General features: G+C 45.9%; 2 protein-coding genes across 2 annotated transcripts in view; one reads left to right on the forward strand and one right to left on the reverse strand.

Moving 5' to 3' along the window:
- Positions 1-27: 27 nt before the first annotated feature.
- Positions 28-14,205, reverse strand: part of LOC119379090 (calsenilin) — a 36,407-nt gene continuing 22,229 nt past the window's right edge. Inside the window, exons 6-7 of the mRNA XM_037648260.2 lie at positions 4,084-5,984; positions 28-3,309 (exon numbers count right to left, since the gene is read on the reverse strand). Of these exons, the coding sequence (XP_037504188.1) occupies positions 5,937-5,984 (48 nt within the window). The 3' untranslated portion in view covers positions 28-3,309; positions 4,084-5,936. The remainder of the gene's footprint in view (positions 3,310-4,083; positions 5,985-14,205) is intronic.
- LOC119379094 (60S ribosomal protein L26) overlaps positions 10,896-14,205 on the forward strand; it is a 197,870-nt gene continuing 194,560 nt past the window's right edge. Inside the window, exon 1 of the mRNA XM_049411868.1 lies at positions 10,896-10,906. The gene's annotated coding sequence lies outside the window, so the exon portion shown is untranslated. The remainder of the gene's footprint in view (positions 10,907-14,205) is intronic.

Below are 14,205 nucleotides of genomic sequence, written 5' to 3' on the forward strand. Positions count from 1 at the left end.
GTGAATCTTGTTACATAATACAAAAGCCACTTTGAGAAACCCAGTTTATTGAGCCGTCTCACCAGCGCCAACCAGGTTTTTTACAAGGATGGCATGCAATAATCTGAAGAAGACACGATCATTGCACATACAACAGTCACACACTGGAAACATGGAGGGATGTGACCCAAGACATAAACACCTGTAACACACATCCTAAGCTGGCATGCACACAAATGCCCCTGTGTCGCAGGAGGGCCACCTTGCTCTTGATGCACCTGGCCTGCAGCAGAATTGTGTTGCTGCTTTTAGTACTATACGCAAGTCTTCAAGATAAACACAGACTTATGCATGAAAGAAAACAGCAGATAGAAATACACCAAAACTGCCCACATGCAAATTAGTTGGGCCACTGGAGCTCCCATACTGGTATGGTTCTCATGCAGGTTACATGGCTGCATAAATAATCCTGAGGGCTCATTGATTTAACATGGAAGACACAAGGCCAGGGAAGGGACACACAACTCAAGAACGCTTGTCATACAGAGCCCCATTCTGCAAACCATCGGAAAGGGTGCAAAAGATTGGCCTAGTACAAGTTCTTTGGAAACACAGCAAGGAAGAACACATGGCTTGCCTAATTAGAGATGGGTATTAGCATGTTGCAAGGGCTTACTCATGTCCACATATAAAAATAGCGATCTTTATACAAACACGAAGCGGGTGACATAATCTTGACTGACATACAAACACACCCTTGTAACACAGTAAGGCGACTTTGTATCAGCATATGGCAGCAACCAGGTAGAGCTGTCACCTCCAGTGCAAAGGTTTGATAAACTTTGAACTCGTATTATAAGCACTGTCTCTGTATGCAGTAGCCCGGTCCTGCTTGAGTGTTCCTCCTGCAGGCAACAACAGGCTGCTGCAACAGGCTCTGTGCCAGAGTTCTGTCTGCGACACTCTTGCTCTCTGATTGCCTACAGGAACTGACCTGCTCTTATGCAAATGCTGGGCATGTGCACAATGGTCAAATCAACCCTTGACTTGACATTCAGTTGCTTGTTTCTCGCCCTCACGCTTTCATTCCTTTCCCAGCAGAAAGGCATTACGCTGAATGTCACCTCTGAAAGCACATGTCTCCTCTACATAGTAGAATTTGTTGGCATTGAATTACCACTTTGACATACAACACCTCTAAAATATGCGTGCTATCTCATAATTTGTCACGCTTTTTTCTGGCTAGGCACGACAACCTGAAACGTTAATGAATGCTATAGCTACATGGCAAGCTATACTTTATTAGTACAGCACACATTTCCAGTCAATACTGGTGTACCTTGGCAGGGCCCTACTCTGTACACAGATGTCTTGGAAAACATTCAGATCGGCCTTATAATTGGCCTTGCCTTCACATCTCCTTTTCTTTTCTTTCAAGCACACCTTTAAGACAGAACATTGCTTACATTTATGTTACTCTTGTCTTATTAATAACCCTGTTTCACCAACAAAGCAGGTTATTGTGCAGAATGCTTTGACACAAGTGGTGCTAATACTGCATCGAAATGGGTGAACAGCTCTGACAGTATTTTGAAATAGGATTGGATTGATATCCACTTTAGGAATGGTCGCATTGCTTTGCTGCTCATTTTGAGGATTTGTGCTTTCTTCATGCTGAAGTAAACTTGAAAATAGTCCCAGCCACACTTTCTTAAAGAGATTGTTTTGGTGGCATTCTATTAAATGCAGCTGCAAAAAGGTGTTCTGTCAGCAGTCTGGTAATGTGCTCAGTAGGAAAGGAAAAGTGATGTGAAAGGGATACAGTGTAACAGTAGGAACCCTTTGTAGTATGAGGGCTGGGTGAAAGAAAAATAGCAGGACTTAGTATATTTTTTCTTTAATATACATATATGAATATCTGGCAAGATGCAGAGAAGACTACTTACGCCAAGCCTTCAGTATTATAATGTGACACTTCCAAAACTAGATAACTTGCCATCTTTTTTTATGGAAGCCTTCTGTTTCACTAGATTGCAGAAATGCTACAGACAATCCCCAGATTTCGAGCTTTTGTCTTGCGATATGTGCCCGCTCATCACTGTAGGTTTGTGCAGGCACAAACTGCCAAATCCTACTGCTGTCTCAACTCTTCCCGTAAAAGTGAGTATCGGGACATGATGACACTAGCGACGTAGTGCATCGATCACCGTCTTTGTTGTAAACGCACTGTGTGCTATGGTGAGGCCTAGCCCCGTAAGTAGCAACAACACTATGTATGCATGAGCACCACTGTTGCACTTGCATTGAAAATCTGCCTCATGCAGTTGCTACAGATGGGCATTCCTGTTACAATTTTGTGGACAATGTGGGCCAAAGTCACATGAAAGCACACTTGTCAATGAAGAGAGCTTGCATCAGATCTGAAGAAGTTTGTTTTGGCTAATGGCAAGGCTTTTGACTTTGGGCGGATGATATTCACATGGCTTGCGAACTGTGTGAACACTCTGGACATGTGCAACACAATCTGGTTCACTCAGTCCACCCAATTGTAGAGCAGTTGTTCAGCTGTTACGACCAATGGTTTGTCGGTCAGTTAACGCTCCTACAAGAGGCATAAGTTCGCTTTCATTTGTCTGTGGGCCACGAACTCCATCGGCAATGGCACAAGCCTACACAACATTCTGCAAAGTCACTGTGGTTGTGCCTGAAAGTGCAGTCTGGAAGCCAATTGCTGGCTGCATACTTGGAGCACTAGATTGTTCAGTAACTGCCCCCGTTAATGTTGTTTGGAAGCAGACAGGCGTTGTGCCTGGGCAGTTGTAGGAGTTGGCCTTGCTGGGTGTGGAGGTCAGTATAAGCAAAATCGAACGATTTTTTCATTACGCTGTTTCTGACCGATCACATCAGCAAGGCAAGTTTGACGAGGTTCCAAGGAAAGGGCAATACACAACACAAAGTGCCAACTGCAAAATTACAGGAGTACCGACATAAAATTTCTTGGTTGCTTTTTGTGCCAGAGACCATAGAATAGAATATCATTTGCTTCAGTGTGCAGTTTTGAAGGAATAACTACTCTCCTTCAGCTGCTCGCAGCATGGGCAGTGATCACGTGGTGTCACAAACTGCTGGTGCCTACAAGACGCATGTTCACTGCAATATATGCAACACTGAGGCATGACGCAGGAGCACTTACAAATTTTATGCTTGTGGAGGGCGTTTTAAATACCTTGAGCGCATTGTCATTCCACCAAACCAGTTTTTCTTCCTCATTCTGTCTCATCTGAAGTTTGCTCTCATTCTACATACAATGAAATACTGCTTAAAGGAGCACTGACATCAAATTTCAAGATCGAGATGTGCCCATCATTCGATCGCTTGGTATGCATAGGTCTTCTTGGCCAAATTTGAACGGCATCCGTCGCGTGGAAGTTATTTTAATTCGATGTCAAACAGCGTAGGAGAAAAAAACAAAAAATCGGCTGCCCTGCAACATCGACACTAGTGCTACGTGTTCGGTGTGATACATTGCACAAAAATCACCCCGAGTGACGATACGCTAGTAACAATGACGTCGACGATCTCTGAGTGTGTTTGGAGCCGACTGCCAGCCATGCTTTCACTCTCTTTGCTGTGTCGAAGCGTGCGGCGTGCGTTTGCGGGGCGCACATGCACAATACGACGACTGGCACCCGGCGAGGCCTATTGTTCCGCACCCCTCTCGCTTTGTTGTCGGGCTGCTCTCGAGGTAGTTTTCGTGAGGGGTCACGCGCTTAACAGGTTTAACCCATACCGAGGCACCCACATACTTTCAATCTCTACCGCGCGCGGGGCCCCGATTTGAAAACCGCGCTTTCTACGTCACCACAGCTTGAGTGCACGTGGTCTTTGACGCTCCCCGCATGGGTCGCTAGTTTCTTGTGGTTTTTAGGCGGGCGTTTTGAAGTGACGCTAAAATGGTCACAATTAACTACGCTAGAATTAGTTATACGATACGCTAGAGCATTTACGATTTAACTTAGGGATTACCACACCCAAAGCTACAAATTACAGTAAAAAAGTCACCAACAAAAATTTTGCTGTCAGGGGTCCTTTAAGAAGATTCACTCTTCTGGGGGGCATGGCACTTGAAAAAAAGTATTTCTTTATCGATTTTGATGAAACTTCCTGAGTTTATGTATATTTGTGTGTTAATTTCAAATATGCAATTATTTTTCTAGTATGATGTGTAGTTTTTAAGATACAAAATATTTCATGTGCCGTTTCGGGAGCAAGATTTTTTTAAAACTGAGTTAGTTACAAAATAAATCAGCATATTATGATAATCTGCATTCGGAACTATGTGCAGTGCAACAAAAACTGATGTTCTAAACCCATTAGAACAAAAGTTATGGTATGTTGAACATTCACAAGTGAAATTCTAGCTTGAAATTGGCCATAACTTTTTGTTTAAATGGGTTTAGAACATCCATTTTTGTTGCACTGCACAAAGTTCTGATGCAGATTATCGTGATATGCTGATTTACGTTGTAACACAGTCAGTTTAGAAATAATCTTGCTCCCCAAAAGGCTCACGAAATATTTTGTATTTTAAAAACTACACAATATACTAGAAAAGTACTTGCATATTTGATTCAACACACAAATATACATAAAGTCACCAGGTTTCATCAAAATCGATCAAGACATAAAGAAAAAATTTTAAGAGCAGTGTCCCCCCTTAATGAAGAAAAGACATGGTTGCAATGCCATTCAAGGGTTGGCTGTTAAGCCCGTGTCATAAAGAAGGAAGAGGCACCAGTTTTAAGATGTGGCTCCGCCTGTTTGTTTTCAAAGCATGATGTATCGCCCTTGTTTGCAATTGTTCATTAATTAAACATTACTTAAATTCTAAGGTTGTATGCCAAAACCCATGTACTATGGTTGCAGTGTGAAAGCAAGACATTGGCCAGCTAGTTTGCTAACCTATGCTGCGTGTACTAGTGTCCCCACGCTTTTTGGAATCTTGCCAACTTTTAAGGGGCGCCTTTGTGTTGTTTTGACATCCACATCTTAAGGTGCAATTTGAAGTTGGCTGCAAGAAGGTCCAGCTAAAAGATCCCATTTTTGAGTGTGTAGGTGGCATGTATGCACTGAATGGTGGATGGGTTTCACCTTTAGAATTTTATGTTGGTACTCCATGTAAAAAAAAAAAAAATGGGGCCAGCTAATGTACTAGTAATTTAAGGTCTTCTGCTCTAGCTTGCCGTAAGAAGAAGGGTAATAAAAGAAAAGCTACGGCTTCCTAAAGCAGGTCGCTCGATATTCGTATTCCCGCGCTCAAGCTGTACTCGGTCGCAACAATGTCGTTTGTCGAAAGAGTGCACTGCGGATTCGTAGTTTACTAGCCTGGCCCATGTTGTACCTTGCATATTTGTCAGCGGCAACAGCAGTTTTGGCCAAGCATCTGCCTAAACATGCACACTCGTGGTGTATCGACATTATGTGGTGCGATTTCTCATGCAGCACATTGCACGACAGCTTTCAGTGTACTTCTCTGAAAAGTAATTGTATCAAAAGACTGCACTTGAGCAGGGCTGGGCCAGCAGACAAAGAAGCTTTGTCCTGCTAATGCTCGACTTTTTTTTTCTCTCTTCTGCGGCGCCATTGTCACAACTCTTTAACACACTAATGCGAAACTATAACAGATAACCAAACATAAATGTACGATATGCAACTGAGCCCATTATACTTGCATACTTGTGATGAAAGCGCAATGCCTTGTACTCTGTTACGTGTAGTCGCACGTGTATAGGCTGTCCAGGGAAACCATGCGACATACGGTCCGAACATTGAGGCCCATGGAGTCACTGGACGGCGAAGTTTAAAGCAGAGGGTGAGTATACGAGTGGGGGCTCCTCGCTGATCGTAGTTTGAAGGCTCTGCTCTCAGAAGAACCAAGAAACCCTCGACGACCAGCGCTACAGCGTCGTGTCCAGAAGAGTCAATGACCTTGCAATGGTGTCGTCCTGGGAGAAATAATTGCACATAAATATATTTTTTAAATCCTTCCACATCGTATGTATTTCAGTTATCATTGTAGCTGGATACAGACGGGCACTGTCAGGTGGACACAGCATTTTGTTCTATTGGAGGTTGTAGATTACCCTAATTTGGCAGGTTTATAAACAATGGGCACTCTGAGATGCACAGCACTGAGAAAGGAGAAAAGGGGACATAAATGCATCGACTTCCTGCACCACTTATGAACAGTGATCTGCTGCAGGAATGTTACACAGAGAAAACCGATTCCAGAAGTGTCTCATATTTTGTGTTATTTATGCCCACAAGCGCAAAAGCCTTCGGCAGTGCTGCCACATCTTGCTGAGAATGCAATGAAAATCTGATAATTGCAAGTTGTGCCCAAACGCCAGCAAATGCACCCGCACGCACCAGTGGGGTGCTTAACATTGTGGCCATGCAATGAAAAATTTAGTACACTCTCATTTAGCTGCTTTTGTATTCATCAGTTGTGAAAATTTTTTGTTCATAAAATTCTAAGAGTACACTAAGTCACTGCTTGCAAAATTGACGAGTACGCTATTACATGAGAAAGTTGGGTGCCGTAATAATGGTGTGCCAAACAAGTACACGTCAAAGTGCCCGATTAACTTTTACTTGAGAGAAAGAGGAATTTTAATCTGTATCGGTTAACCTATTGAATAATAGAGATCTCAGTTTTTGCTGTATATGAGTGGATGAGTTGTTCAGCCAGCACACGAAAAGTGAGGATGGGCTTCAAGTGCGGGAGCAAAATTTGAAAAAGCATTATGCTTCATTTTCTCCACTACTAAATAATGTTATTTCACTAGTCTAAGTTACCTCTAAGTTAAGCAAAAAGAAACGCTAAATCAATTTAGGGATTTGAGGTATTTAATTAGGCTATGATTTGATTTGGCTCTAGGGGGAGTGGTAGAAAAAAAAGTCTCGCTGAATATACTTAAAGGCGAACTCCGGCTGTTTTTGAGGTCTTTGTACCTCAATGAAATTTGCTGGATGCGTTCTTTAGCATCAGGGGCGTAGCCCCAAGGGGGGGGGTTCAAACCCCCCCCCCCCCCCGAAATTTTTCACTTTTGTTTGCGTATATAGGCACCAGGGTTGCCACTGACTTTCGAGTAAATGTCGCCAAACGACGAGCAGAAAGTCGCCAAAAGTCGCCATTTTTTTACGAATTTCGCCAAAAAAGTCGCCATTCTAGATATGTGCGGCATATCCTAGTAATACGAATTTCCACTGATGTATAGCCCCGTAGAATACAGTGCCATTCAAAGCCCTGAAAGTATCTTGACATTTCTCAATGCCAGGCGCATCGCCCCTTCACCATGGGAGTGCTTGGTGCACCTGGTTCTCCGACGAGCCGCAAGATGTGCGCGGAGGCACAAGTATGAAAGGATAAAACGCTCATGATATCCTTCCATCCCTGTCCGCTCGTTTCAAAGGTAAAAGAGTGGTAAACCTTAGGCGAAATCCGCTAAGGCGTTGTTTGTAGACAGCTTTACATCCCCTCATATGAAAAAAAGGATTAACAGGTTTATTGAAAGTAGGAAGACAGAATTCTTACAGGTATCGTTCATTAGTGATTCTTATGCCTTTCAGTGTGAACTAATATGATACCGGACGCCACTGTCCCTTTCATATATAATCACTTATATCTACCCGCGTCAATCCAGTGCGTTATAATTGAACAGGTAGACATTGTAAAATGTTATATAGCAATTGTTTTCATTGCACACGTCCACCGAGAACAGTAGAAAATGCCTGAATAAATATTTTTTTATTGCACGAACACCCGCGTATCCGCCCATCTTCGCTATACGAGCTCGATTAGGGGATACTGCAGCAGTGAATAAGTCGCCAAACTATTCAGAACAGTTGGAGCTTTGGCGGAACAAATGGCCGGAACACACGACCAACCCGCCATCTAGCCCCTTCAGAAGCGAAACTTTAGCGAAGCTCTGAAGCATCTAGATGAATCTAGATGAATTGAGTTAGAAGCATCTAGATGAATTGAGGAGATACACACGAGTTACAGGACGGACATACAGAACGGCGCGTAATGTGCACCTCAAAAGCCAGAAAAATACAGAGAATAATGTCGCTCATTCGTTGGGAAGGCGCTGACCTTAGGATGCATAACTCAGTGGAGACCTAAGCTGAAAATCGCCAAAAATTCGCCATGTCGCCATTCAGAATTTTAGGTCGCCACGGGCCTCTAAAATTCGCCAATTTGGCGAAAAGTAGCCACCATTGGCGACCCTGATAGGCACGCACACATACAAACGCACGCACGAACGTACATAAAGTATGGTTGAACCCCCCCCCCCCCCCAAAAAAAAAAAGTTCTGGCTACGCCCCTGTTTAGCACACTTCCGCCATTTAGGCAAAATTACAGGCTTGAGAGCGCACACTGCTTACAAATAGATTTTCTGGATTGCCTCAAACTCAAACCGCCCACTCGGCTTCCCGCAATTATTGGCCACATTGTGTGTGATGTAAACCTGGGCACAGCGACGAAAGCGTGACGGTAGTGGTGCTTGGGAACAGAACGAACAAACCGCTGCAGAGTCGTCGTTCAAAAGTTTTAAAGCCAACGCGTTCAGAATTTAGGAGCTGCCGAAAATTTACACCTGCAATGAAGCAGAATACGCTTGTTTACGTTATGCGCTTGCCTTATCTCTCCACCACCAGCTCACACCACCTGTCAGGCCGCTCAAGTTTCTGGCTGAGGTAATCGGGTAAATAGAGACTGTCAAATAGAGACATGGTACGTATGGTGCGACGCGGCCACATTTCGGCTGAGCGTCTGCTCTTCGCAGCTTTCGTCCTCTGCACTGGCAACACCACCTGGCACTGGCCAGACCGGCATGCCTTGTACGACTTCCGGTTTGTGGCCCTTTTAGGTCACACGAAGGCAATATGGTTCGGTTTCGGTTTCGTTTTTGCGTATTTAAAGTTTAGTACATTTACTGAGCATCTCTGCTACTATAAGGTGCGTGACCGGAGCGTCTCAAAACCATAGGAGGAGGAAGGAAATGAAGGAAAGGCAGGGAGGTTAACGAGACGCGCGTCCGGTTTGCTACCCTACGCTGGGGGGAAGGGATGAAGGGATTAAAAGAAAGAAAGAAGAGGGAAGAAGACACTGTCAGGGTACATATGCACCTGTCCCATTGAATGCCTACAAGCGGTCGTTTAAGCCGGTCGATTTTAAAAACAGCAGTAATGCTCGCGTCGCTTTGCTGGCCTGCGATGTGTAGGGCCACGATCCGAGGATCTTCTCTTCGGAAAACGGTCTGTCGTCTAACTTGTTCAGCGCATCGCGCAGAACGTTTCGTTCGTTCACAAAACGTCCACAGAAACACAGTAGATGTTCTATCGTTTCGTTGCTATTGCACGAGTCACATTTTGCGGTGTCTGCCATTCCTATGCGAAAAGAGTACGCCTTCGTGAAAGCTACTCCTAACCACAGGCGGCACAGTAAAGTTGCATCACGGTGGGGGAGGTGCGATGGAACTCGGAGCTTCCTCGATGGGTCTAGTTCATGCAGGCGACGGTTCCAGACACTGGGGTCACTCAACCAAGTTTGCGTCATGGTGTCAGCGAACGAGCGTAGACCCTTTGCAGCGTCTGTCCTCGACAAGGGTATTGGGGTTGTCTGGGCATCCTCGTGAGCGAACCGAGCAGCATCATTTGCGAGGTTGTTACCCACAATACCACAATGTCCCGGCAGCCATTGGAACACAACGTCATGTCCCTTCGATAAAGCTTGGTGAAGAGCACGGTGTTAGCATAGGTTGTGAAGAGCTTCTCTCATTTCGTTCACTAACTGCTCGTGCACCCTTCGTCGTAATGCTGATTGCAGACTCTGAAGGGATGCCTTAGAGTCGCAAAAGACAGCCCACTTTTGAGGCTGGGCTTCCGCGATATAAAGGATAGCAGCACGTAAGGCGGCAAGCTCCGCTGCTGTTGATGTCGTCCCGTGTGACACCCTGAACTTGGCAGTCACTTGGCAGGCCGGAATAACAACAGCACCTGTGGAGCTGTCGGCTAAGACTGATCCATCGGTAAAATGTGTGTCCTTTGGCCATACTCCTCGTTGAGTAGTGACAATGTCGCCTGTCGTAGAGCCACTGTCGAATGACGGCTATTCTTCGTTATTCCCGGAGTTGTGAGGCGTACCTGTGGTTGTAGGCACCACGGAGGCGACAGTGGTCTTGCTGCTGGAGTAAAGCCCGACGGAAGGCATTCTCTATGAGTCGAAACAATCTTTGAAAACATGGCTTGCGGTCTCTGAAGTGGCAACGCAGCAATATGGTGACCGGGAACTCGGCAGAGATGTCTAATGTGAGCTCTTAAATTGTCAGTAGTGACGTATGTTGGAATCGGATGCTCTCTTGCGATCGTAATTGTCCCGTGCGTGGAGGTGCAGCGTGGTAATCCTAAGCACGTGCGTAGTGCCTGGCCTTGCAAACTTTGGAGGGTGCGGATGTTCGTCTTGCATGTATTGGCCATCATCGGCAAGCTGTAACGTAAAAATTCCAGAAACAGTGCTCTGTAAAGCTGCATCATGGAACGTATCGATGTGCCCCAAGTTTTCCCGCAGAGGAACCGCATTATGTGAACTATGGAAATTAGTCTTCTCTTCAAGTAAACGCAGTGGGCGCTCCACGAAAGATCCCTGTCAATAATCACACCTAGGAAGCGATGGTTCTTCTGGTATGAGACATTTTGGCCGTTGATAATAACAGGATATGGTGTCATGGCCTTGCGTGTAAACGCGACCAACGCACATTTCTCGGTAGAGACAGAAAGACCCTGTTTGCGGAGATATGAGCAGGTTAAGGTGGCAGCCTGCTGGACTCTTGCGCGCACTTGAAGACGGGTCACAGCCGAAGACCAAAGGCAAATGTCGTCAGCATATATTGATATGTGAGCAGTACTTGGTAAAAGCTCACGAATGCCGACCATCACAAGATTAAACAAAGTGGGGCTCAATACCCCGCCCTGTGGGACGCCACGGGAAGTATAGTGGTTGGCAGTGGGACCATCTTCTGTCTGCACAGAGAAGGACCTCCTCGTCGCGGATCCACTGAAACATCCGACCGCCAATTCCGACAGCCTCCAATGACTCGAGGATCGCGTCATGCGTTACGTTGTCGTACGCCCCTTTCACATCGAGAAATAGCGCCAGTGATATGCGCTTGAGGCACTTTTGCTGCTGGACAAAGGTTGTGAGGTCAATTACGTTGTTAACGGATGACCTGCCTCGCCGAAAGCCCGTCAGGCAGTCTGGATACACATTGTAGCGCTCGAGATACCATTCTAGGCGTAGAAGTATCATCCTTTCCATGACTTTCCCGACGTAACTTGCCAGGGCAATAGGGCGAAATGATGTCAAACCGAATGGAGACTTTCCTGGTTTGAGTAGTGGCACAAGCCGACTTATCTTCCATTGCTGGGGAACAGTGACCGCATGCCATGAGTGGTTGTAATATCTCAACAGCTTTCCTCTGGCCTCTTTTTCAAGGTTGGCTAAAGCGGCGTAGGTGACGCCATCAGGCCCCGGTGAAGGTGGTCGTCGGGAAGCCGCCAAGGATGCGTCCAGTTCTTCCGTAGTGAAATCTTTGTCCATTTCTGGGATCCGGGGCTCAGGAAAAACACTCTGAACGGCGGAAGCGGGCATGGCACACACACCAGCGATTCGCGTACAAAAATCATTCGCCACTTCAAGTTGGGTGCGGCCTAGATGTAGGGCTAGAGCCATGAAAGGATGTCTTTGTTGGGGAGTTGAGCGCAAGCCACGAATAGTGCTCCAGATGCGTGACAATGGCTTGCGAGGATCCAATGACTCGCAGAATGATTTCCAGTGCTGCTCTTCAAGTTTGTACAAACGTCGTTGGACTTTTTTCTGTATGCGCCGTGCCAGCCTCAAGTCACATATTGCCTTCGTGCGTCTGTATCTCCTTTCCGCCCTTCGGCGAAGCGTGCACAGTTTCTCCAGTTCAACGTCAAAGTCTGAACGCTTGCCGGCAAACGGGAGCATGCTGGAAGCTTCTCTCATTGCCTCTTTGATAACATCCTCCAAGTTATGGCCAAAGTCTTCTCGGCATGCATTTTCCATGAGACGCTGAAATTTTTGCCAATCGATTCTCCGTATTTTATTCCAAGAGGAGGAATTGGTAATACCTCTGATTCGCACATAAGTTGGAATGTGGTCACTTCCATGTGTTTCAATGTCTGAAAACCACTGGACTTGCGACCGGAAGCTTCTGGATACCAGGGTCAAATCTAGGCAACTGCTGTACGTAAGCCCCCGCAGGTATGTAGGACTGCCATCATTTATAAAACACAGGTCGTGCTTAGAGGCGAATGATACGAGGTTTCCTCCTTTAGCGTTGATCGTCGAACTACCCCAAAGTAAGTGATGTGCGTTGAAGTCACCAGTTATGACCCAAGGGCCACTAGTTGCTGACAATATGTCTTGTAGTCTGTCCTGTTCAAATCGTCCGGCTGGCGATATGTAGACACCAATGAGTGTGAATGACACTTTCTCCTTTCTTACACGTAAACAGGCATATTGGTTGTCATCATGTGGTTGAACTGCGTGGTGAACATACGTAAAATCCGTGCGAATGTATACAACCACCTTGCTGCGTTCCTCGCACGTTGAAGAAACAAAATCTTCGTACCCTGATAGTTTGAGAGGTTTTTCTATGTTTGGTTCGCAGATAACAATTACGGGAATCTGATTCGTGAATACGTACGGTCGGAATGATGAGATGCGGGACCTCAGGCCTCTTGCGTTCCACTGCAGAATCGACGCTTGTCTGACCTCGTTGCGGAATGACAGGATTGGACGAGCCATGGTTTCTACTGGAGGCTTGCAAATACTGGATTTAGAGCATCCAGTACTTGTAGTGCACTCTGAGCCAGCGGGGATTTCAGATTGCTGCAGAGCTTTCGCAGGGCATCCAGCAGCGTTCGAAACATTGTGATGACTTCTTTGTCCTCCTCAGGCAGCTTGTCGGCGGCTGGTTCGGAGGTTATGGCTTTCGATGTGAACTTGGAACTTGCAGGTGGCTGTGACTTCGGCAATGTAGGCCAAACTGACCCAACAGCAACAATGCTGTTCGTCGGTTTGTTGGTCGCGCTGGCCGCCTTCGGTCTTGGAGGCAAGGGCGGTGAAAAAGAAGGGCGGTGGAGGGGCGCGGCCGATGCAGAGTCTGTGGCATTCTTTCTTTCATCTAACGTACAGCATTTTTGCAGGTAAGAGATTATATGTAAACCGTTAAATTTTCAACGGTGCGTATTTGTGGTGCACGGCTGCCGAACACAGCAAAGTGTTGATTTTATTGCTTTCTTTTTGGAAATGGGGAAGGATGCTGCAACTAAAGACATGAAAGATGGCAGTAAGAGTCACGAAAAATAATCGACCGACGCAAAAGACATGCGCGAGTTGATAAGGGCATTTGAAAACTTTAAACGTGACTTTCGGGCTGAAATTCGCGAGCTGAATGACAGCGTGTCCTTCTGCACTGATGTCTGTAAAGATGTGAAAGAATTAGCAGATGAAATCAAGCAACTGAGGGTAGAAGTGAAGGATCTAACGCAAAAAAACACTGAACTAAAGGAAGAAAATAGGCTGCTGTCGCAAAGGTGCGAAGATATGGAGCAGTACATGCGCCTTAACAACTTGGAGGTTAAAGGAGTACCGGCCGGTGCTGATCCGGTGACAGTGATACAGAAGATAGGAGAAAGTGTTGGCGAAAAGATAGATGTAACTGATATTGACACGTGTCATTGGGTCCGCACCCCGAAGCCTGGAATCCAGAACATTATTGTTCGTTTTGTAAGACGAGATATGCGCAACGCTTTGTTCGCAAAATGCAGAAAGAAAAGGCTAGACACCACTGTGCTGGGCCACCGGGAAGGAAGGCCAATCTACGTAAACGAGCACCTTACCCAGCGCAATAAAGCATTGCTCTCAGCTACTGTGAAAGGAAAGAAGGAGGCTAGGTGGACTTCCAGTTTGGACTTCCAGTGGACGGGTGTTGGCACGCAGAAATGAGGACTCGCCTGTAGTCCGCATTTCAGATGAGAAAGATCTTGATCATATCAGAGCAGAATCATGAGTGACTCAATTTAGTCATGGATCACGCTTCAAATAACAATCCCGATTACTTTACCACCACT

The sequence above is a fragment of the Rhipicephalus sanguineus genome, chromosome 1, assembly GCF_013339695.2.
Source record: "Rhipicephalus sanguineus isolate Rsan-2018 chromosome 1, BIME_Rsan_1.4, whole genome shotgun sequence".
NCBI classification, from domain to species: domain Eukaryota; kingdom Metazoa; phylum Arthropoda; class Arachnida; order Ixodida; family Ixodidae; genus Rhipicephalus; species Rhipicephalus sanguineus.